The sequence below is a fragment of the Hemitrygon akajei genome, chromosome 2 (genome assembly GCF_048418815.1).
Source record: "Hemitrygon akajei chromosome 2, sHemAka1.3, whole genome shotgun sequence".
Lineage (NCBI taxonomy): Eukaryota > Metazoa > Chordata > Chondrichthyes > Myliobatiformes > Dasyatidae > Hemitrygon > Hemitrygon akajei.
Genome location: NC_133125.1, coordinates 167,956,125 through 167,979,566, shown reverse-complemented (window position 1 = coordinate 167,979,566; position 23,442 = coordinate 167,956,125). Strand labels below are relative to the sequence as shown.

General features: G+C 45.6%; 1 protein-coding gene across 7 annotated transcripts in view; it reads left to right on the top strand.

The window, feature by feature from the left end:
• LOC140718375 (discoidin domain-containing receptor 2-like) overlaps positions 1 to 14,694 on the top strand; it is a 136,311-nt gene extending 121,617 nt beyond the window's left edge. For all 7 annotated transcript variants that reach the window (XM_073032033.1, XM_073032064.1, XM_073032075.1 and 4 more), the window contains 6 exons: positions 2,473 to 2,717; positions 3,633 to 3,760; positions 6,859 to 7,056; positions 8,205 to 8,439; positions 9,144 to 9,293; positions 9,674 to 14,694. In XM_073032033.1, the coding sequence (XP_072888134.1) occupies positions 2,473 to 2,717; positions 3,633 to 3,760; positions 6,859 to 7,056; positions 8,205 to 8,439; positions 9,144 to 9,293; positions 9,674 to 9,814 (1,097 nt within the window). In that variant the 3' untranslated portion in view covers positions 9,815 to 14,694. The remainder of the gene's footprint in view (positions 1 to 2,472; positions 2,718 to 3,632; positions 3,761 to 6,858; positions 7,057 to 8,204; positions 8,440 to 9,143; positions 9,294 to 9,673) is intronic.
• The last annotated feature ends 8,748 nt before the right edge of the window (positions 14,695 to 23,442 follow it).

Genomic DNA, 23,442 nt, shown 5'->3' with positions numbered 1-23,442 from the left:
AGAGAGGAAATTAAGAACCTAGTGGCATGGTGCGAAGACAATAACCTATCCCTCAACGTCAGCAAGACGAAGGAATTGGTTGTTGACTTCAGAACTAGTAGCAGACCGCACGACCCCATCTACATCGGTAGTGCACAGGTGGAACAGGTCAAAAGCTTTAAGTTCCTCGGGGTCAATATCACAAATGACCTGACTTGGTCTAACCAAGCAGAGTCCACTGCCAAGAAGGCCCACCAGCACCTTTACTTCCTGAGAAGGCTGAAGAAATTTGGCCTGTCCCCTAAAACCCTCACTAATTTTTATAGATACACCGTAGAAAGCATTCTTCTAGGGTGTATCACAACCTGATATGGAAGTTCTCCTGTCCAAGATCGGAAGAAGCTGCAGAAGATCGTGAACATAGCCCAGCACATCACACAAACCAATCTTCCATCCTTGGACTCACTTTACACCGCATGCTGTCGGAGCAGTGCTGCCAGGATAATCAAGGACCACAACCCACTCAGCCAACACACTTTTTGTCCCTCTTCCCTCCAGGAGAAGGTTCAGGAGCTTGAAGATTTATACGGCCAGATTTGGGAACAGCTTCTTTCCAACTGTGATAAGACTGCTGAACGGATCCTGACTTGCACTACCTTACTTCCCCTTTTCTATTTTCTAATTATGATTTATAATTTAAATTTTTATTATATTTACTTCGATTTGTACTTCAGGGAGCGTGAAGCGCAGAATCAAATATTGCTGTGATGATTGTATGCTCTAGTATCAATTGTTTGGTGACAATAAAGTAAATTGTATTGGCTGTTTTGTGATGTGAGTGGGAACAGGAAAGCTGTTATATTTCCTTCTTCCTGTCACCGTGGTGGCTTGACCTTTGCCATGGGAGATCATCCTAGTTGATTGGTTAGAAGCCATTCCCACTGTGGAGAGGCAAATCTTCAAGGAACCAGGGTGGAGAGGGGGAAGGCGGCAGTATAAAATAACGGGCTGAACAGCTTCAACTCTGCACTAGCCTGTTCAGGATATCCCCAGCAGAGAAAATCTGGATTGAAACACACTCTTCCGATGCCCCTGGACTTGACTAGTGCCGGACCATGGAAATTTCCTCTGAACAGGAGAGCAGGTCCTTGAGTATACCTGCTGCCCATGTCACATGAGGGTCCATGAACTTAAGTTTCCATAAGTCGGAACCACTGTTGGCTGAGATTGCAAAAATCGTACTGATAGATTAGTTAGCTTCTGGTAGGTGCTACTTCTCAGTATGGAAGCAGGCCTTTCAGTCCGTAGTCTCTATGTTGGCCAGGATGCTCCATCTAGGCTAGTCCCATTTCCCAGCATTTGTCCGATAATCTTCTAAATCGTTTCTGTCCGAGTATCTTTTTAACTGTCTTTTCAAAGTTGTTGTGCCTGCTCAACCATCTCCTCGGCAGCTCGCTCCATATATTAAAAAAAAAGTTGCCTCTAAAGTTCCTATTAAATCTCTCCCCTGTCGTCTTAAATCTGTGCCCACCACTTCTTGATTCTTCAAAACCTGGGAAAAACAATGTATTCACCCCATCAATGCCGTCATGATTTTATACACCTTACATTTCTAACTTGGGTCTTAGAATTAGCTCCTTAAAACTTCAAAGTACAGAGATGGCGTCAGAGGTATGTTTTTCATTGAACACCCTGCCAGGGGAGATGGTAGAGGCAGATCCATTAGAGGCATTTAAGAGACTCTTAGATAGGTACATGAACATAAGAAAAATGGCAGGCTCTGTAGGAGGGAAGGGTTAGATTGACCTTAGAGTAGGCTAAAGGGTCAGCACAACATTGTGATCCAAATAGCCAGTCCTGTTCTGTGCTCTAAAACAGATCTGTACTACAGATTTGAAATGGGCTAAAATAGGGGTGGAATCTTTTTGGAGCGTGTACCCAAATTGGCAATAATCTTTAAAAAAATTCTTGCATGCCATGGTGATTTTTCTTTTCTGAAAAATGATCAGAAAGGAAAGGAGCACATTCTAGCCATGATTCTTTAACATATTCTCCATCACTGAATCATTTGCTGTATTTTTGCCAGTAAGGGTAATCTTTATGTACCTTTTTATTGTGGGTGTGTTTTGAAGAATTGTGGGGTGGCAGGGCATGCAAAGTCCCTACAAAATTTTTGCATGTGGTATCTTGGGCATGCATGCCAAAGGTTCGCCACCCCTTGGCTACATCACAAGAGCTGCCACCAGTAAGGTTCAGATTGTTGTCCTGTCTGTGCCTAGTATGTAAGATGGATGCAGTAGGATCATTCCCCTCGACCAACAGCGCCCAAATTTCCGCCATCTTACTGTGGACTCTTGCTGTGCATGATTTGGCCATTGGGTATGCAACTTCTTAGAGGTACTGTGTTTATCCAGAGCGATGAAGTGTGTCCTGCATGAACACAGATTTGCCTTCAGTCCATGACTCCTGATCCCTTTGCTTTCCCATTCCCAGCATGCAACGGGGAGTACGCGGAGCCTGACCTCACCAAGATGGCCGTTCAAACGGGCTTCCCTAACAGCGTGCCCCACTATGCCGAGGCTGACATCATCAACCTGCAGGGAGTGACGGGAAATAATACATACGCCGTCCCTGCCATCGCCATTGACATGCTGGCTGGAAAGGAGGTCACTGTTGGCGAGTTCCCACGGCAACGCCTTGTCTTCCGGGAGAAGCTGGGGGAGGGCCAGTTTGGGGAGGTAAGTGGATAAGAGAGGCAGGGTGGGCACATAGAAGAGATGGGAATGTTGGGGCAACATTGTAATCAATTGTTGCATATAAAGTCTAAGTTCTCAGAACTTGACAGAGTCTTGGGAGTTCCAGTGCAGGATTCCCTGAAGGTTACTTGCAAGTTGATACGATTGTAAGGAAAGCAAATGGGATTTTAGCATTCATTTCAAGAGGACTAGAATTCAAAGCAAGAATGTAATGCTGAGGCTTCATTCGGCATTGCTCAGACCACATTTAGAGTATGGTGAGCAGTTCTGGGCCCCCATATCTACAAAAGGATGTGTTGGCATTGGAGAGGATCCAGAGGAGTTCCACGAGATTGACAGGGTTAACGTAGGAGGAGCATTTGATGGCTCTGCGCCTGTACTTGCTGGAGTTTAGTAGAATGAGGAATCTCTTTGAAAGCTACCAAATATTAAAAGGACATAGAGAGGATGTTTTCAATAGTGGGGGAATTGATGACCAGCAGGCACAGCCTCGGACTAGAAGGTCATCCCCTTGGAGAGATGAGTAGGAATTTCTTCAGCCAGAAGGTGGAGAATCTGTGAAATTCATTGCCATGGGTGACTGTGAAGGCCAAGGCAATGGGTGTATTTAGGTAAAAATTAAGAGACAAAATAAACCTGTCGTAATTGAATAGTGGAGCGGACCGATGAGCTAAATAGCCTAATTCTTCTGCCATGTCTAGCCAATAGATAAGGTTTTCATTTTGGGCTTCTTTTTGCAACCCTGTTAATGCAAAAATTGGCCTCCCCGTGTGCTGTAAGTGAAAGCTCTGCAATTTCTCTTTAGCCGTTCAAAAAAAGACACAAGGGGCCTTGATCGGCAAGCTGGCTTTAGCCCAATGGCCAACGACCTCACTCCTCCTCCTCCTCCTGTTGTAGGTTCACCTGTGTGAAGTGCATAACCCTCAGGAGCTGGAGGACCTGGGAATCCCCCTCAATGTCCGCAAAGGTCGCCCCCTGATGGTGGCCGTGAAGATGCTGCGCTCAGATGCCACCAAGAATGCCAGGTAGGTCCACAACCCTATTTGCTCTTTCCCATCTCCTTATCCCTTCCTGCAAGATTCAGTGACAGTACTGTCTTGAATTGTGTTTCATTGCTTGTAACCAGCCCGCTAAAGCATTCTGCTCTCTATTCTTATTTCAAAATAACTTACTGCACTTGTATCTTTTAATTATTTTATGAATAACATTCAAGTCAAAATATTAATGTGAGGTTATTCCATTTCATTACCCGACCACTATTTAGTCAGGACAAGGTTATCATCAGCTGCCCAAGTTCAGTGAAAGACTTGTTTATGGCATCTCTGCAGGCGTATGGGTTTAGACAACCCAAACAAAATAGATATATAAGGTGATGAGAGGCATTGATCGTGCGGACAGTCAGAGGCTTTTTCCCAGGGCTGAAATGACTAACACGACAGGGCACAGTTTTAAGGTGCTTGGAAGTAGGTACAGAGGAGATGTCAGGGGTAAGTTTTTTACGCAGAGAGTGATGAGTGCGTGGAATGGGCTGCCGGAGACGGTGGAGGAGGTGGATACGATAGGGTCTTTTAAGAGACTCCTGGATAGGTATATAGAGCTTTGAAAAATAGAGGGCTATGGGTAACCCTAGGTAATTTCTAAAGTACATTCTTCAGCACAGCATTGTGGTCTGAAGGGCCTGTATTGTGCTGTAGGCTTTCTATGTTTCTAAAGTAAAGATAGGCTTGCATTGGTAATGCTGGAAACAGACATGGGGAGAAAAAAAGATAAACAAATAGAAACAAATCTATGCTAGTGCAAGAGGTGGTCTGTGGTGTTCCATCACTGAGGTAAGATTGATTCAGGAGCCGAATTCAAAGTTGAAAGGAAATTTAATTTTGAAGTACAAGTATATACAACTCTGAGATTTGTTTCCTTGTGGGCATATACAATAATTCCAGAAAGCACAATGGTGTCAATGAAAGACTGCACCCAACAGGACAGGCAATTAACCAATCTGCAAATACAAAATAGAAAAAAAATAATAAATAAGCAATAAATACTGAGAACATGAAATGAAGAGTCCTTCATAGGTTGTGGGAACAGTGAAGTTGAGTGAACTTATCCCCTCTGGTTGAAGAGCCTGATGTTTGAGGGGTAGTAACTGTTCCTGAACCTGGTGGTGCAAGTCCTGAGGCTCCTATATCACCTTACTGATGGCAGCAGTGAGAAGAGAGCATGGCCTGGGTTTGGGGGTCCTTGACAATCGATGCTGCTTTCCTGCGACAACACTCTGTTTAGATGTGCACAATGGTGGGGAGGTCTTTATCAGTGATGGGACTGGGCCATATACACTACTTTTTGTAAGATTTTCTGTTTAAGGGCAATGGTGTTTCCATACCCGGCTAGAATAATGTAAAATGGTTGTAAGAAAGTAGCTGTTCCTGTTGTGGGAATTCAGGCTTCTGTACCTCCTGTGTGACAGTAAGAAGCGGGAAGGTGGTGTGTCCTGGGTAGTGGGGTTCATTGTCCTGAATGAGGAAATCCTTGATGCCAGGTGCCAACTCCTTGAGGCAGTGCTCCGTGTAGATGCTATTGGTGTTGGAAGAGCTGTGCCTGTGATGGAACCAGCTGGGTCCCCTACTCTCTACTCCCTCTTGCATTCATTCTGGGCCATGATGCAACTGTGATTGCAAGCTTAAAATAAAGAGTGAGATGCTACCAGACAGCCCCAGCATCCCTGGTTCAATTCCAGCCTCCGCCGTCTGTTTGTTTTCCTGTCAGTCAATCTAACATCTCTCTCTTTCACAGCCTCTAACCCTTCATTTCTCGATCAGCCCTGTGCCTATCTATCTTAAATGTCCCAAAAATCTCACCCTCTACCACCACCCCCAGCATTACATTTCTAATGTAAAAATAAACCTGTATTGCAACATTTATATTTAGGTTTTTCATTTCAAAGATGTACTTTATTCATAATATATATGGTATACTCAGTGGCCACTTTATTAGGTAGTTCCTGTACCTAATAAAGTGGCTACTGAATGTATGTTCTTGGTCTTCTGTTGCTGTAGCCCATCCACATCAAGGTTTAATGCGTTGTGCATTCAGAGATGCTCTTCTGCAAACCACTATTGTAACGTGTGGTTATCTGAGAGACTGCCACCTTCCTGACCGCTTGAATCAATCTAGCCATTCTCCTCTGACCACGCTCATTAACAAAGCATTTTCGCCCACAGAACTGCCTCTCATTAGATGTATTTCTTTTGCACCATTCTCTATAAACTATAGAGAGTATTGTGTGTGAAAATTCCAGAAGAACAGCATTTTTTGAGATACTCGAACCACCCCCATCAATCAGTCCACGGTCAAAGTCACTTAAGATCACATTTCTTCCCCGTTCTGATGTTTGATCTAAACAGCAACTAAACCTCCTGACCATGTCTGCATGCTTTTATGCGTTGAGTTGCTGCCATATGATTGGCTGATTAACGAACAGGTGTACCTAAGAAATTGGCCTCTGTGTGTAAATACAGTGTACATATCTCACTTTAAATTGGTTGAGCTATCAATTGGTTCTTTTTGTTGCAACATGTCAGTGGTCTTCATGGGCAAGGTGTACAAAATCAGGAAAGGTATGGTAAATCCATACAGAACTTTGGTTAGACAGTAATTTTATCCGATATGATCAATCTATTTTAAGAAGGATGTGAAGTTTCTAAATGAGGGCTGGTTCCAGGGACGTGGGCCAAGGTTAGACAGTTCTCCAATGAACATTGGTTGATGTATTAGATAAGGACTATCTTACACAGGGCAAACCAGGTGTTCACTTATCAAAGGATCATAGAGTAAGCATTAAAATGTCTGGGAGGAAAAAGAGGAAAATTTTTGTTCGGTGGAAAGCAGTGAGGAACTGGAATGGAGAGCTCAGAACAGTGGTGGAAATAGAGCCCAAATGCACATTCAAAATTAGCTAAACAACACCAGAAAGAGGGGAAGGGAGTCAGAGCTGGTATGCAGTCAGTGGACCAAATGGTCACGACCTGTGCCATATTTGTCTCACCAGGTGAACGATGATTCAGGGTTGTTGCTGGAGGCAGTTTACAGTCGTCCTCACCTCTAAGCCTCTTCTTTCCACCAACAGGAATGATTTCTTGAAGGAAGTGAAGATCATGTCGCGGCTGAAAGACCCCAACATCATCCGGCTACTGGGCGTGTGCGTCAGGGATGACCCACTCTGCATGATCACTGAGTACATGGAGAATGGGGATCTCAACCAGTTCCTCAGCCAGCACGAGCTGGGAGACAAGTTTGCAATGGCCACCAACGTCCCGAGCATCAGGTTAGCAGCTGAACCCCATTGTGACCCAGAGAAGACCCATGGTACCAGTGCTGACTTGGCAAGGACCCCTTCATTTATTTAAGGAAATCCAATATGGTTGACACAGGAGATCCATCTGTAATTCATTTCTGACCTGACTGAGACCTCTGACCTAAAGATGACTCTGGTAGCCATTTTTTAATCTAAGGAGATTTCCAGTGTTGATCTAAAGAGTACTCCCATTACTGACCCAACAGAGAACCCTATACATTATTATTGAGCCAATGGGACCTTTATAAATTCCACCTCCTCTTTCTGCCTTATAATCCCTTATAATCTGCTCAATACTTCCCTCTGGATCTCCATCTCCTTCCTTCTATTCCATGGTCTACTATCCTCTCCTATCAAATTTCTCCTCCTTCTCCCCTTTGCCCCTTCCACCTATCACCTTCTTGCATCATCACCCCTCCACTCCCCTCCCACCAACTTTCACCCTCACCTGCCAGCTTGTACTTCTCCCTCTCCCCATGTCACCTTGTTCTGGCCTTTGCCCCTTTCCATTCCGGTCCTGATAAAGGTTTGTAGCCCGAAACATCGACAGTTTATTTGCCTCCATGTGTGCTGTCTAATCTGCATTTTCCAAGTGCTGCTCGGGATTTTCAGCATTTGCAGAATCTCTTGTGTTATTAGCTTGGAGAGACTTCTCAGATTGATCCCAAACTACTCCCCCAATTTTGACCAAACAGAGAACTCCATTACTGACCCAGCAGAGTCCCACATTACCCACTGTTGACCAAGGAAACCATTGCGTTCCTTAGCATTGACTGAGGGAAGATTGTACTGAACCCATGATTTAGCCAGGGTGTTTTATTTCTTTCTTATTGATGGGCAGGACTCTGTGCATTAACCTAGAGGGGCAACTTAGAGAACATAGAACAGTGCAGCACAGTACAAGCCCTTGAACCCACAACGTTGTGCCAGTGTTATACTCTAGGATCAATTCTAGCTCTTCCCTCCTACATCCTTCCGTAAGATAAATCTCTTGTTAATTGTGCTGGAATCCATGCACGCTCCAAAATCTGGGTGTCCCTCATTTTGCTTCATTTCTACAGGAAATAACATCTGCTCTCCCCTTTCTCCCTCTCCTTGCCCCACTCCACCCAAACCAGTTATCCAAGTCTCGTGCACATGGCCAGCCAGATCGCTTCAGGCATGAAGTACCTGGCTTCAATGAACTTTGTTCACCGAGACCTTGCCACGCGGAACTGCCTGGTTGGCGAGAACTACACCATCAAGATCGCCGACTTCGGGATGAGCCGAAACCTGTACGCGGGTGACTACTACCGGATCCAGGGGCGGGCTGTGCTCCCCATTCGCTGGATGGCCTGGGAAAGCATTCTGCTGGTGAGCGACCATGGGCTGGGAGGCTGGACAATGAATGCTGGGTTATGGCTCAGTGACATTAGGGACTCCCATTACAAGGGGCATCAAGAACAAGGGAACCTGCCTGTGGCTACTCTGCAGTTCCCATTTTATATCCTACTGAAACAACACCCATGTGTGCTACTTGTACTTACACCTTCTAGAACAGAGGACTCCGAAGAGTACAGTGCAGGCCCTTCAGCCCGCAACGTTGTGCCAACCTTTTAATCAGTCCAAGATCAATTTTACCCTTCCCTCACAGCTCTACATCCTATCAATGTCCCATTGTGAGCTTTAACGACCTTCTAAAACAATCCACAACATCAACTGTAAACTTACAAACCCACCCTTCCACTTCCTCATCCAAGTCATTTATAAAATTCAAAGAGCCAGTGTTTCCTTAGCAGAGGACTATGGTCCTGGTGCAGGTAGATGGGAGTTGGCAGAAGACCAGAGCATGGACAATGTCTCTGTGTTGTAGTACTCTGATTCTTTTTTTTTTTGAAAAAATAATGTCACTTGTGAACCAGGCAATGGGTGAGATGGCTTTATGTGACACAACTGCGGATGGGAGGGATTTTGAGAGATCTCACAGCCTCTGTGCTGGCTCTTAGCATGCACCCCATCTAATCCTGGTGCTAACGGCAGAGCAACTCTGACCTTCTGATCTCCTCCTTTCCCTGCAGGGCAAGTTCACCACCAGCAGCGACGTCTGGGCCTTCGGCGTGACCTTGTGGGAGATCCTGGTGCTCTGCAAGGAGCAACCCTACTACCACCTCACAGATGAGCTGGTCATTGAGAACGCAGGCGAGTTCTTCAGGGAGCAGGGCAAGCAGGTAATGCTTGGGGGGTGCTGTGGGCTGAAGGGCCTATATTTCAATCTACCCCATCTCTCCCACATTTCCCTCCATTATTCTATCATCCATGCATCTACCTAAGAGTCTCTTACATATCCCTAATCTATCTGCCTCTAACACCACTGCAGCAGTGCATTCTAGGCACCTAGCACTCTGTATATATTAAAAAAATATATCTACCACTGACATCACCCCCAATACCTTAAAATTATGTCCTCTCAAATTAGCCAATTCCACCCTAGTGAGAAAAGCACTTTACTTCCACCTCTCATCTTCATTTGCACCTCTATGACTCATGTGTTTCTGTGCTGTAGTACATTATGACTATGATTCCCACTTTCTGTCTCTTGTTCCCTCAGGTTTACCTCCCTCGCCCAGCCATCTGCCCTCAAGCCCTCTACAACGTCATGGTGAATTGCTGGAGGAGGGATGCCAAGGACCGGCCAACTTTCCAGCAGATCCATCAGTTCCTCACAGAGGATGCCATGAACATGGTGTAGACAGGACTTGGGCCGGGTGAACCCGGCTGACGCCATCTCTGAGACCGAGGGCCATCACATTGAGGAGGGTCTTCCATGAGCTGCCGCCGCTGTAGGAGCTTCGCCTTAGGGCCTGGGGTTGGAACCTCTAGTACTTGTAGGTTTACTTTCCTTTCGTCTTGCAGTAGTCACTTGAACAGAACTTGATTGCCAACAAATCTTTGTGCACTTGGGCTCTCCGGCACTCCTTGCTCCGTGGAAGGGTGGTGATACATGGGCTTCGCAACAAGTTCCAATCCCCACTGCTGTCTCAGGACCACACACTCATGTTCAGGCGGAACCCAGGAGTCAGCTTCCCCCCTCAGCCCAACCCCAGCCTTCCACCCTCTCTCCTCTCCATGAATTGCATGGGAAAAGCCTGTTGAAGGATTGAGAACTGCGAGCCCTTTGGATTCTTTTATTTTTTGGGAAAAACACTGGAATTTGGAACTTTACTGTGGGTCAAAAGGTTTCTGTGACATCTCTCCTTGTAGCTCAGGGTGCTCCATCTCAGCTCCCGGCTGCCAGTGGGGAGCAACATTTTGTGCATCGTCTCACCACCTCTCTGGTCTTGGCCAGAACATACTACTGTGATACAGAATGCTCGTTTGACTACTAAGGCTTAACCCACTGGAGCAAGAGGAAGAGTGATTGGGAAGTGTGTGTGTGTGTGTGTGTCTGTGTCTGTGTCTCTCTCTCTCTCTCGCTCTGAATGCATGTAGGTGTCTTTAAGTGTATACAGGTCTGTTTGATTATCTCTTTGAGAGAGCAAGTGTGTGTGGACGTGTTCTAAAATACCAAATTTCTGGAGGAACCCAACAGGAACTTGCCTCTTTGTTAGCATGCATACATTCTGATGAGCGTGCACAGATATTGTGGTTCATGTGGTTTTGTCAGAATGTCCTTGTTATCTGTGTGTATGTGCTCTGTACTCGAGCACACCTATGTGAGTTTGCTCACTGGTGAGCCAACAAGAAAGTATGCATGTGTATAACTGTGTGTATTTGTGTGTGTCTACCCAAGTATATCTGTAAATGTGTGCATGTGTCTACATGTGTACCCGTAAATGCACACACATGTATGTATGGGGTGTGTGGTCTATATACACACACGGGTATCTAAGTGTGTGTGCGCATGTCTACATATGCATATGTGTAAATATGTGAACATGTATATATGGTGTGTGTGTGACATACAGTATGTGTTTCTGTGAATGTGTACATGTGTATATAAGGTTTGTGCATGCGTGTATGTCCACATATGTATATCTGCGAATGTGTGAACGAGTGCGTGTGTGCATTTCAGAGTGAGAGAAAGAGTTGCTGTTAAATGTTTACTCCAATCAAAATACAAAATTAATTGAACACTCACTCCAGCTCCATCGAGGTGAAGTGAATGCAATCCTGGTATAAGCAGAACCACAGCCACTGATCCACCAGAGATGCAATGCATTCTCGATGGGTCACAGAATTCCTGCAGCATGGACTTCACTGCCTGGGTCAACACTGGACTATTGCAAACTGACTTGATCAGTCAGCACCCCCCACGCCACTAAAGAGGGGGTGTTGTTTATCTCGCTGTCTCTCCGTGATGGGATCAGTGATGCTTGAATTCGAACATTAATCCTAACTATTCACACAGACAATTTCAATTGATTTGATGACAGGTTTCTCAGGCGATTCTGTGGAATTCACTGACAGGACTGACCTTGGGCAATGGTTTCACTCATTCTACATTCTGACTTAGCATGACTTGAATTGGGGAAGCTCCTTTTCTAGTTGTACTTGGCTTCCAAAGAGAAGAAATGTGTGTCCGATGAATGGGACAGATTCGGGTTGAAGACTAATGGACTGTGTCAATGTGAGGATTCTGCCTTCAGTTGGAGGAACCCTCCAGGGTAGAGACAGAATCAGGGGTTTGGTGTCATCCAACGTGGCTTAACTACTGAATGTGCATCTGACTACTCAATGGACAAGAAGCCGAGAGTCTGAGAGCTTCAATGGGACATTTGTCATTGCTCCCCATGACCTCAAGTTATTCATTAAACCATCGCCTTTCTCCCACACTGCTCAGCCAGTGGGGTGTCGAACAAGTCCAACAACCACCTCCCAATCGATGGATTTCACAGGCCATTATTCAACATGGGTGAAAGACTCGATCTGTGGAGGGGGTAAAGTGGGCTTTAACCCAACTTTGGGGGGGGCTGTTGAAACCTGGTAGGGGGAGGAAAACATCAGATTCTGGCTAGACTTGGGTCCTAAGGAGCGGCCCACAAGTCCAGTGAGTTAGTCTAGTTCACCCTGTGCAACATTGAGATGGGACAGAGAGTGCATAGTCATGTCTGGTTCCACTCTCTCATCTCCCCCCCCCCCCCCCCCCCCATGCAGTGTCCAGACTGGTCCTGACATTAGACAGAATCTCGGGGAGGGGGGGCGCGGGGTATATGATGTAAAGTGAGATAGGGGAGGCAAATGCTGTCTGTTCCCAATTTTCTTGATGTGAATGGTGCTGGTCATCATTGGGAGTGCAGAGAGGTGCATCAATCAGCAGCTTTCTAAGCAATTCAGCCTCTTATAAACTTCCTTCCAACCACCCTCCACCTCTTGCCACCTTCCTCAACCCCCCCCCCCACCTCCATCATGAATCAATCACCTTCTGTGGCGCTGGTACCCACCAGCATTCATTGCCCATCCCTAACTGACCCAACACCCATTGGTCCCTGCAGCAAGTCACCTGGTTAGGATGGAGATCACTCTTAGTCGCAATGAAAGCTGTAATGGGCTTGAGGGGCTGAATGGCCTTCTCTGGTCTTTGCTGAGAGTCTGGAGCCATGAATAGAACTTTGCTTTGAAAGCCCATCAACACATGCAGGTAGTCAGTCTGACACTTCATTGACATTGAGTAAATGTAGCTTAAATCCCATCTCTGCCTCCATGAGTGAGTATTGTAACCACAATAGGCAACTGACTGGACCCATCCCCTCACACCCCTTCACTCACCTCACCCACCCCACAGTACAGAAATCCCACAAGCTGGCTTGTATTACTCTGAAATATACAGGGTCTGGAGATGACTTGATTGAAGGTGTGTTTTTGGGTGTGGTGGGGGGGGGGGGGGAGTGTGGATGTTAAGGAGCCAATGAAAGATATTCCTGCTGATGGAAGTTTGAGGAAAGGGGAGAGAACCTTACTGGAAGCCCAGTGCAGGAATTTTCAGAGTGAACCTGAAATTCGCTTGCTGGAAATCCAGATTAACGCGCGCATACATACAATGCTGGATGAACTCAGCAGGCCAGGCAAAATCTGTGGAGAGGACTAAACAGTGGGTGTTTAGGGTGAGGACTGTCAGGACTCTCTCAAACTGAAGGTTGAAATATGGGGCTTCAATCTGCACGTTCTAATTCCATCAATGTGTTCTGCCCTGGGTTGATAAGTCTGGCAGAGAAGGAGGGTGAAAGGGCTTGGGAGGTAGACCAGTCTCCATCACATTAAAAGGCTGGAGGGTCAAAGCTTCACTGCTACCCTATAAAATATTAAACTGCAAAAATGTCGGAAGATCTATCTCAGCCAGTCAAGCAGCATGTGTGGAAAGAGTGTGCAGTTAATGTTTCGGATCAGAAATTCTCAGTGCAAACCAGAGACTCAGGGTGACTCTGATGCATGGAACAGGCCGAGTTCCTAGACACTACTGTTCTTTCTCAGATTCCAGTTTGATTTTGGTTTCAGTCCTGCAAACCCAAAATGTCCACTGTTTCTTTCTTCTCACAGATGCTGCTCAACCCTCTGAGTTCCTCCAGCAAGTTGTATGTTGCTGCAGATTCCAGCATCTGCAGTCCCTCATGTCACCTGATTAGTTTGCCTGTGTATGGGTGCGTTAGTGTAGAATCACAATCAAGCGATAATTTCACCGCAAATCTCATGTAGATATGGTGCTGTCATCTCGTCGTTTAATCTTTGAACTCTTTCTTTGGAGAGATGTATAGTTTCCTACCAGTCCAACTACTGCTCAAGCAGGTACTTTAAACATCCTGCCTTCAAATCCAGGAATAGGGTGGTCATTTGTTCTTAAACCATTCAACGTACCACAGGTACCGTGGATGTTTAAGATTGTAGATGAGGAGGAAGTGCACGCAGTGGCCATTTTACTAGGCATGCTTGTACCCCTGCTCATTAATGCAAATATCTAATCAGCCGATCATGTGGCAGCAACTCAATACATAAAAGCATGCAGACATGGTCAAGAGGTTCAGTTGTTATTCAGATCAAGCAACAGAATGGGGAAGAAATGTGATCTAAGTGTCTTTGACCATGGAATGGTTGTTGATGCTAGACTGGCTGATTTGAGTGTCTCAAACTACTGATCTCTTGGAAATTGTAAGCACGCCGTCCTTAGGGTTTACAGAGAATGGTGCAAAAAACAAAAAATACTGAGGATGAAAGCACCTTGTTAATGAGAGAGGTCGGAGGAGAATGCTCTGACTGGCTCAAGCTGACAGAAAGGCGACAGTAACTCAAATAACCATGTGTTGCAACAGTGGTGTGCAGAAGAGCATCTCTGAACGCTCAACACGTCGAAACTTGAAGCGGTACCACTGCTGTACCTAATAAAGTGGCCACTGAGTGTATATGTGTAGTATAAATTTATTGATGTATACGGTGAAATATTAATGGGTATTTTTTTCTAATCCTTTTGTGTCATGGTGGAATCAAACTGTCCTGAATTCTGTGGGGGATGTGTGTAAATATTTTACAAAGAGATTTTTACACTAATATATATGAAATCACTTTAACGCTTCTCGGTAGATCTTGTTCTTGCTTGCATTGCTGTAGATGTTTGTAATAAAGTGTCGTTTGAGTGTTTAATGCTTGCGTTCTGTGTCTCGCATCTCGGGAGGAAATCGGAACACCCGGGAAAAACTGCGCGTTGGTAGGGGGTGTGTGAGAACTCCGCGCAGAGACAGTGCCGAAGGTTGAGGTTGAACCCGGGTTGAAGGGGACAGCTGTGTCTCTCAGTGCCTCCCGGGGCCGAAGAATGGGAGAGATGAGAGCGCCTCATGTGGCCGGGGACTCCCCGGTAATATTAAGGCCAGAGTTAAAGTGAGCACCGAGGCCCTGTGCTGGCGAGCATGCCTCTAGAAATTCAGCGCGTCAAGGCGCATCTAAGGACTGAAATGGACAGTCGTTTCGGGCCGAGACCTTGATAAGTACCAGAGGATGAGGGGGGCAGAAACCAGAATAAAAACGTGGTGGGGATTACAAGCTGGAAGGTGATAAGTTAATTGGGTTAGTTTTAAAGTTAGAGTGGTGAAAGTTTAGAGTCATAGCTATACGGCACGCAAACTGGCCTTTCCATCCATCTTGTCCATTGTGACCAACTTGCGAAACTGAGCTAGTCCAGTTTGACCCATATCCCTCAAAACATTTCCTACCAATGTACCTGTCCAAATGTCTTTTTAATGTAATTGCGTTCACCTCCACCACATCCTCTTGCAGTTTTTTTCCAATATGCCCACTACCAAATTAAGCATTGACCAGCGATCAACCCATACGCAGTATCGGAAATTTGAGAGGAGGGGATTTCACTCAGGTCCACTGTCCGAGTAGAAAAAGTTAGCGAATGTGGGCAGCGTAGTTTAGCTTTGACCAGCGACAAATCAGAGTTTGGGATTGATTCGCAAGAGCAAATTTAAGGAAGGAGTGGCCAAGCGCAACAGCCATTCTTCGAGTGAACAGAGTCAGAATGGTGATCTTGAGCCTTTAGTTCTTCGAAGCTTCAGTCGGAGAAAGCAAAGGAAAGAAAAGCTGAAGGTTAAGTTTTGCCCCTTCCCCTTTTTATATCTGGTGTTAGGACAGTAGAGATGCCAGGCAGAATAGTTGAATGCTCCTCTTTTGGGCTGTGGGAAAGCAAGGAGACCCCCAATGTCCCTGACGACTCCATCTGCGAGGTGCATCCAGATGCAGTTCTAAAAATCCGCGTTAAGCAGTTGGAGCTGGAACTGGATGAACTTCGGATCATTGGGGGTGGGGGAGGGGTGATTGATAAGACATTTGGAGGGGTACTTCCACCCAAAGTTCAGGGCACACGAAAATGGGTGACAGGAAGGGTAAGGGGTTAAGAAGCTGGTGCAGAGTACCCCTGTGGCCATTCCCCTCAACAGCAGGTGTGTTTATCACATGGGTAAGGAGTTGGTGTAGGAGGGAGGGCATTAGATTTTTGGATCATTGGACTCTTTAACAGGGAAGGTGGGACCAGTACAGGAGGGATGGTTTGCACCTGAAAAGATGGGGGACTAATACCCTAGCAGGAAGGGTTGTTGATGCTACATGGTGGGGTTTAAACTAGAGTTGCAGGGGGATGGAACCAGAGTGCTATAACAGTTAGTTGAGAGGTTGCAGAGACAGAAATTGGAAAGATGTCAGATAAAGTCAGGAATCAAAAGTTAAGCACGGTGTGTCTAGTGTCCAGGGTTGTGTATGCTTCAGTGTAAGAGGTATTGTAGGAAGGGCTCATGGCCAATTGATCAATGCCTGGAATTATGACGTTGTAGCCATTTGTGAGACTTAGTTGCAGGAAGCTCAGGGTTGGCAGCTCAACATCTCAGGGTTCCGTTGTTTCAGATGTGACAGAGTGGAAGGGATTGAAGGAGGAGGGATGGTGTTATCATTCAGGGAAAATATCACGGCAGTGCTCTGTCAGGGCAGACTGGAGAACTCAACGAGTGAGGTGTTTGTGTGGAACTGAGAAATAAGAAGGATATGCCCTCGTTATTGGGACTATGTTACAGGTCACCTAACAGTCCGCAGGATTTAGAGGAACAAATTTGTTGATATTGCAAACTGTTGCAAGAAAAATAACATTGTTATAGAAGGTGATTTTAACTTTCCACATTGACCGGGAATCACACACTGTAAAAGGACTAGATGGGATACGGTTTGTCAAATGCGTTCAGGAAAGTTTCTTTCATCAGTACACAGAAGTCCTAACAAAAGAGCATGCAATACTGGATCGGATAAAAGGGAATGAAACTGGGCAGGTGAAAGTTTATGTCTGGGAGCACTTTGCATCCAATGACCACAATACCAGTAGTTTCAAAGTGAATATCTTAAAAGATAAGTTTGGTCCACGGGTGGAGTTTCTAAATTGTAGAAATGCCAATTTTGTGGATTGGAACTGGCTGTTACCTGGTGAAGGTGTACTTGGAAAGTGGGAACCTTCTAAAACAAGATTTTGAGAGGTCAAAGCTTGTATGAGCTTGTTTGAGAGATCAACACTTGTATGAGGCAGATGGAATTTAATGCAGGTAAATGCAAGGTTTTGCACTTCAGTAGAAGCAGCCAGGGTAAGCCTTACACATCAAATGGTAGGGCACTGAGGAGAGTGGTAGGGCAAAGAGATTTGCGAATACAGGTACATAATTCATTGAAAGTAGTGACACAGGTAAATGGGGTAGTAAAGCAAGTTTTTGGCATATTGGCCTTCATAAATCAATCTATTCAGTAGAGCAAATGGGATGTTATGTTGACATTGCTGAGGCCTTATTTGGAGTAATGTGTGCAGTTTTGGTCACCCACCTACAGGACAGATGTAAACAAGGTTGAAAGAGTACGGGGAAAACTTGCAAGGATCTGGGGAACCTAAGTTATAAGGAGAGATTGAATAGATTAGGACTGTATTCTTTAGAACGTTGAAGATTGTGAGATTTGATAAAGTTATACAAAATTATGCCGGATATAGTTAGGATAAATGCAAGCAGGCGTTTTCCACTGAGATTGGGTGATAGTACAAGCAGAAGTCACGGATTAAGGGTGAACAGTGAGAAGTTTAAGGGGAACGTGAGGGGAAATTTCTTCACTCAGCGGGTCTTGAGAGTGTGGAATGAGCTTTCAGCACAAATGGTGCACATGAGTGATTTCAATGTTTAGGATAAGTTTGAATAGGTCCATGGATATTAGGGATATGAGGGCTATGGTCCCAGTGCAGGTCAATGGGAGTAGGTGGGTTCGGCATGAACTTAATGGACCAAAGGATCTGTTTCTGTGTTGTACTTTTCTACCTTCTTCGTGAAAACTTGCCCTGCAGGTCTGATGTCCGTTTAACATTTTCTCTCCTCACTATCTGAATGGTGTCAAGTTAGGAAAAGGGGAAGTACAACGAGATCTAGGTGTCCTTGTTCATCGGTCACTGAAAGTAAACATGCTGGTACAGCAGGTAGTGAAGAAAGCTAATGGCATGTTGGCCTTCATAACAAGGGGAGTTGAGTATAGGAGCAAAGAGGTCCTTCTGCAGTTGTACAGGGCCCTGGTAAGACTACACCTGGAGTATTGTGTTTAGTTTTGGTGTCCAGATTTGAAAAAGGACATTCTTGCTATTGTGGGAGTGTACCGTAGGTTCACGAGGTTGATTCCCGGGATGGTGGGACTGTCATATGTTGACAGATTGGAGCGACTGGGCTTGTATACACTGGAATTTAGAAGGATGAGAGGGGATCTGATTGAAACATATAAAATTATTAATAGATTGGACACGCTAGAGGCAGGAAACATGTTCCCTATGTTGGGGGAGTCCAGAACCAGAGGCCACAGTTTAAGAATAAGGGGTAGGCCATTTAGAACAGAGTTCAGGAAAAAACTTTTTCACTCAGAGAGTTGTGGATCTGTGAAATGCTCTGCCTCAGAAGGCAGTGGAGGCCAATTCTCTGGATGTTTTTAAGAAAGAGTTAGATAGAGCTCTTAAAGATAGCGGTGTCAAGGGATATGGGGAGAAGGCAGGAACGGGGTACTGATTGTGGATGATCACCCATGATACATTGAATGGCGGTGTTGAGTCGAAAAGGCCGAATGGCCTACGCCTGCACCTATTGTCTATTTTTTATTGTCTGTTGTGCTGGGCGCGGAGGCTGGTGGGGTGGTAGGTGAGGACAAGAGGAACTGTATCCCTGGTAGCGTGCCGGGATGATGGGGTAAGGGCAGACGTGTATGAAATGGAAGAGATACGATTGAGGGCAGCGTTGATGGTGTAGGAAGGAAAGCCCCTTTCTTTGAAAAAAAAAAGAAGACATCTCCTTCGTTCTAGAATGAAAAGCCTCATCCTGAGAGCAGATGCGGCCCGAAACGTCGACTGTACTTTGTTTTCCGTAGATGCTGCCTGGCCTGCTGAGCTCCTCCAGCATTTTGTGTGTGTTTCTTGAATTTCCAGCATCTGCAGATTTTCTCTTGTTTGTGATTTGACTCTTCATTCCTTTCTGTGGATGTTACCTGCTCTGCCGAATTCCTCCAGCATTTTGTTCATGTTACCAATTTGTAATAATATTTTCATTTTGCTGTTATTTGTCTTGTTCAGCCTCAATGCATTGGGTAATGACTTGATCTGTATGACCAGTGTGCAAGACGGGCTTTTCACTGTATCTCAGTACATGTGACAATAATAAACCAATTCCAAATCCAGTTCCAGAGTTTTGCAAAATAAAATGCGGCTGGGGAAGTTTTAGTAGCACGGAACGGCACAGATCGAAGCTCCAGATAAAAGAGAGGGCATTGGGAACTAAATGAAGGACCTGTGTTCAAAATAGCGACGTTGTAACATGGCCGTGACTAGATGTAGATATTTCCGGAGACAGGCTGTCTACCGATATCTTTTATAAACCAAAGGATCCCACGACTAACTTGACTATCCTCCCCCCCCCCCCCCCCCCCCCACACACACAAATACATCCTGTGAAACAGCCATTTTCTCGATTCATTCGCCTCCGCCGCATTCGATCCCAGAACGAGGCTTTTCTTTCAACATCAAAGAAATCACCCTTATTCAGATAATGGGGTTTCCCATCCTCCACCACTGATGCTACCGTCTCTCCTCCATTTCCCGTACACCCACGCTCACCCCATCTTCACGCCGCCTTAACAGGACTAATTTCTCTGCTCCACACTTATCGACCCGTGCCCATCCGCATCCAACACATAATTCTCTGCAACATTTCCCTTTTCAACGGACCCTGCCGCCAAACACATCTTTACCCCCCCCCCCCCAACTTCGCGTTGCACAGGGTTTGCTCCCCCCCGTGACTCCCTTGTCCACTCGTCTGTCCCCACTCATCTCCCTCCTGACACTTATCCCTGCAAGGGTCAAAGGGTGCTCCACCTGCCCATTCGCCTCCTTTCTCACCTCCATTCAGGGCTCCAAACAATCCTTCCATGTAGGCAGCACTTCACCCGCGAATCTGTTGTGGTCGTTTACTGTATATTCAGTGCTCCCAGTGCGGCCTCCGCTACGTTGCTGAGACCTGCCGTAGATTTACCGCTTTGTCAAGCACCCGCTCCATCAGCGAAAAGCGGTGTTTCCCGGTGGCGCAATATTTTAATTACTGTCTCCATTCCCAGTCTGATATGTCGTTCCATGGTCTCCTTTTCTGCCACGATGAAACCAGCCTCAGGTTGGAGAAGCAACACCTCATATTCCGTCCAGGAAACCTTCAAACTGATGCCAATAACATCAATTTTTCCAGCTTCCGATAACTCTCCCACACCCCCCCCCCCTTTAGTCAATTCCCCATTCTGGTGTCTTACGCTGGTGCCATTCTTCCTTCCACTCTCCTCTCCTATCAGATTACTTCTTCTCCAGTCCTTTACATTTTCCACCTATCACCTCCTAGCTTCTTTCTTCATGCCCCCTCCCCTCCCCACCTGGCTTCGCCACTCTAGCTTGTCCATCTTCCCCTGCCCTCTTCCCATCTTTTTTATTGTGTCATCTTCCCCCTTCCTTTCCAATCCTGATTAAAGGCATCGGCTTCATTTCCTTAAATGCAGTTCCTCCAGCATTTTGTGTGTTTTGCCGTAGTCTTCTATGCCGTGGGTTTCAGTTAAACACCCTAGTTACTGGTACTGCATTTACCACTGACTTAGTGTATTCCGTATTTCAGGTGAAGAAAAACTTTCTCAAATGGCCTCTAAACCTTCTTTTCCTTAAACATGTCCTCTGGTTATATTCTCTGCTAAAGGGGAAACTTTCTCATCGTCTTTGCTGTCTATAACCCTCGTAGCTCAATCAGATTGTGCTTCTGTCTCCTCTGCTCCAAAGTGTAAAAGAAAAACAGCCTGCCCCATGTGTTTGCCGACCTGGGTAAGAAAGAAAAAGAGAGATAGAACTGGGATCCAACAGCAAGATGCAATAAGCATCTATGGTTTTGCATAAGGCCTGGAGTTAATTTGACATAACCTATTATCCCGGTTACAGCCAGCACGCATTTCGACTATAATTGTCTAATTCCGCACCCACCCCCACCAACCATATTTCTCCCGAATCAGAATTTCAGGTGACTTTGCCGAAACGATTTCACTGTGACCCGGGAGACTGAGGTGGCCTTCAGCTGCCCGAACCATTGTTTTTATCTGTGGAAGGTAGCCCTTTGACTTATGTGAGTAAGTCTGACATTTTACAGAAACAGGTCAGGTAGATCTGTGTTTTGTACCCAACACGTCAAATGTCCAGACCTGATACAATGAATGCATATATTGAACGACACCATGCACACAAGGAAAGCTGCTCATTATATAAATATAGATTGGAATCCCACCCCCCCCCCCCCCCCTCAAGTGAAGACGTTTCTGCTCACTTCAGTCCTAAACATCCGTGGCCTTGTTCGAAAACTTCCTCTGGTCTATGAAGTCCCCGCTAAGAAAGCTTTGTAAAATCTCTCCCTGTGCTTATAAATCTGGGGAATATTTGGGGCGCGCGCGTGTCCGTGACTATCTCTGTGACTCGCTTCCCTGTGGCTCACCTGCAAGGCTTTATATCACGCGAGTGGCTCAGCAGACACTAAAACAAAGCGGCAGGTATTTTTGGCAGCGTGAATATATCTACGTATATTAATAACACCACCTACGAAGCCTGTCTGTGTGAACATTCTGCAAGATTTATGTACTTATCTTTGAGCAAGAGAGAGAGAGTTTGTGAAAGACAGAGACAGACTGAGATCCTAAACAGGGAGAGTAAAGAGCGAATGTGTGTGCGTGTGTCTATGAATACGAGTTATTTTTATAAATGTGTGTAAGAGAGAGAGAGAGAGAGAGAGAGAGAGAGAGAGAGAGAGAGAGAGAGAGAGAGAGAGAGAGAGAGAGAGAGAGAGAGAGAGAGTCGTTAAGGAAGTGATGGTTCTGTGGGTAATCTGAATGTATGTCTGTACATGTAGCAGAGAGATTTGCATGTGTATATATGAGGGAGAGAAAGTTACCAGGTCCAGGAAGGATCTGTGTAGCAGGGGACAGCGGGATTGCTCTCTGGGGTTGAAAATTAGCGAGGCACTTTTGTTTGCTCCTCTCTAAACTTCTTTCGCCTGGAAGTCTCAGGTTAGGTACCATCCAGGGCAACTGGGTTCCGTTTCAAGCTACCCGGACTGCAAGCTGCAGGTCACAGTGAACTATAGTGTTATCGAGTCACAGAAACAAATAATCAGGCCCTTCAGCCACCTGGTCTATTCCGACCAAAATGTTTATCTAAACTAATCATTCGATCAGCAGATTTGCTGATGATACAAAGATTGGAGGTGTGGTGGACAGTGAGGAAGGTTTTCAAAGCTTGCAGAGGAATCTGGACCAGCTTGAAAAATGAGCTGAAAAATGGCAGATGGAGATTAAAACAGACAAGTGTGAGGTATTGCACTTTGGAAGGAAAAACCAAGGTAGAACATACAAGGTAAATGGTAGGACACTGAGGAGTGCAGTAGAACAGAGGGATCTAGGAATACAGATATAAAATTCCCTAAAAGTGGCGTCACAGGTAGATAGGGTAGTAAGGAGAGCTTTTGGTACATTGGCCTTTATAAATCAAAGTATTAAGTATAAGAGTTTGAATGTTATGGTGAGGTTGTATAAGGCATTGGTGAGGCCAAATTTGGAGTATTGTGTACAGTTTTGGTCACCGAATTACTGGAAGGATATTAATAAGGTTGAAAGAGTGCAGAGAAGTTTTACAAGGATGTTGCCGGGACTTGAGAAACTGAGTTACAGAGAAAGGTTGAATAGATTAGGACTTTATTCCTTGGAGCGTAGAAGAATGAGGGGAGACTTGATAGAGGTATATAAAATTATGATGGGTATAGATAGAGTGAATGCAAGCAGGCTTTTTCCACTAAGGCTAGGGGAGAGAAAAAAAAGAGGACATGGGTTAAGGGTGAAGGGGGAAAAGTTTAAAGGGAACATTAGGGGGGGCTTCTTCACACAGAGAGTGGTGGGAGTGTGGAATTAGCTGCCAGATGAAGTGGTAAATGCGGGCTCACTTTTAACATTTAAGAAAAACTTGGACAGGTACATGGATGAGAGGTGTATGGAGGGATATGGGCCAGGTGCGGGTCAGTGGGACTAGGCAGAAAAATGGTTCGACACAGCCAAGAAGGGCCAAAAGGCCTGTTTCTGTGCTGTAATGTTCTATGGTTCTATGGCTCTGTGTTTGCCCAGTTTGGGCCATATGCCTCTAACACTTTCCAATCCCTGCACCCATCCTGGGGTCTTTTAAATTTTGCGATTGTACTTGCCTCAGTCATTTCCTTTAACAGCTCATTCCATGTTTTCCCTATTGCCCTCTCACTTTAAATCTATGCCCTCTAGATTTTGCTTCCC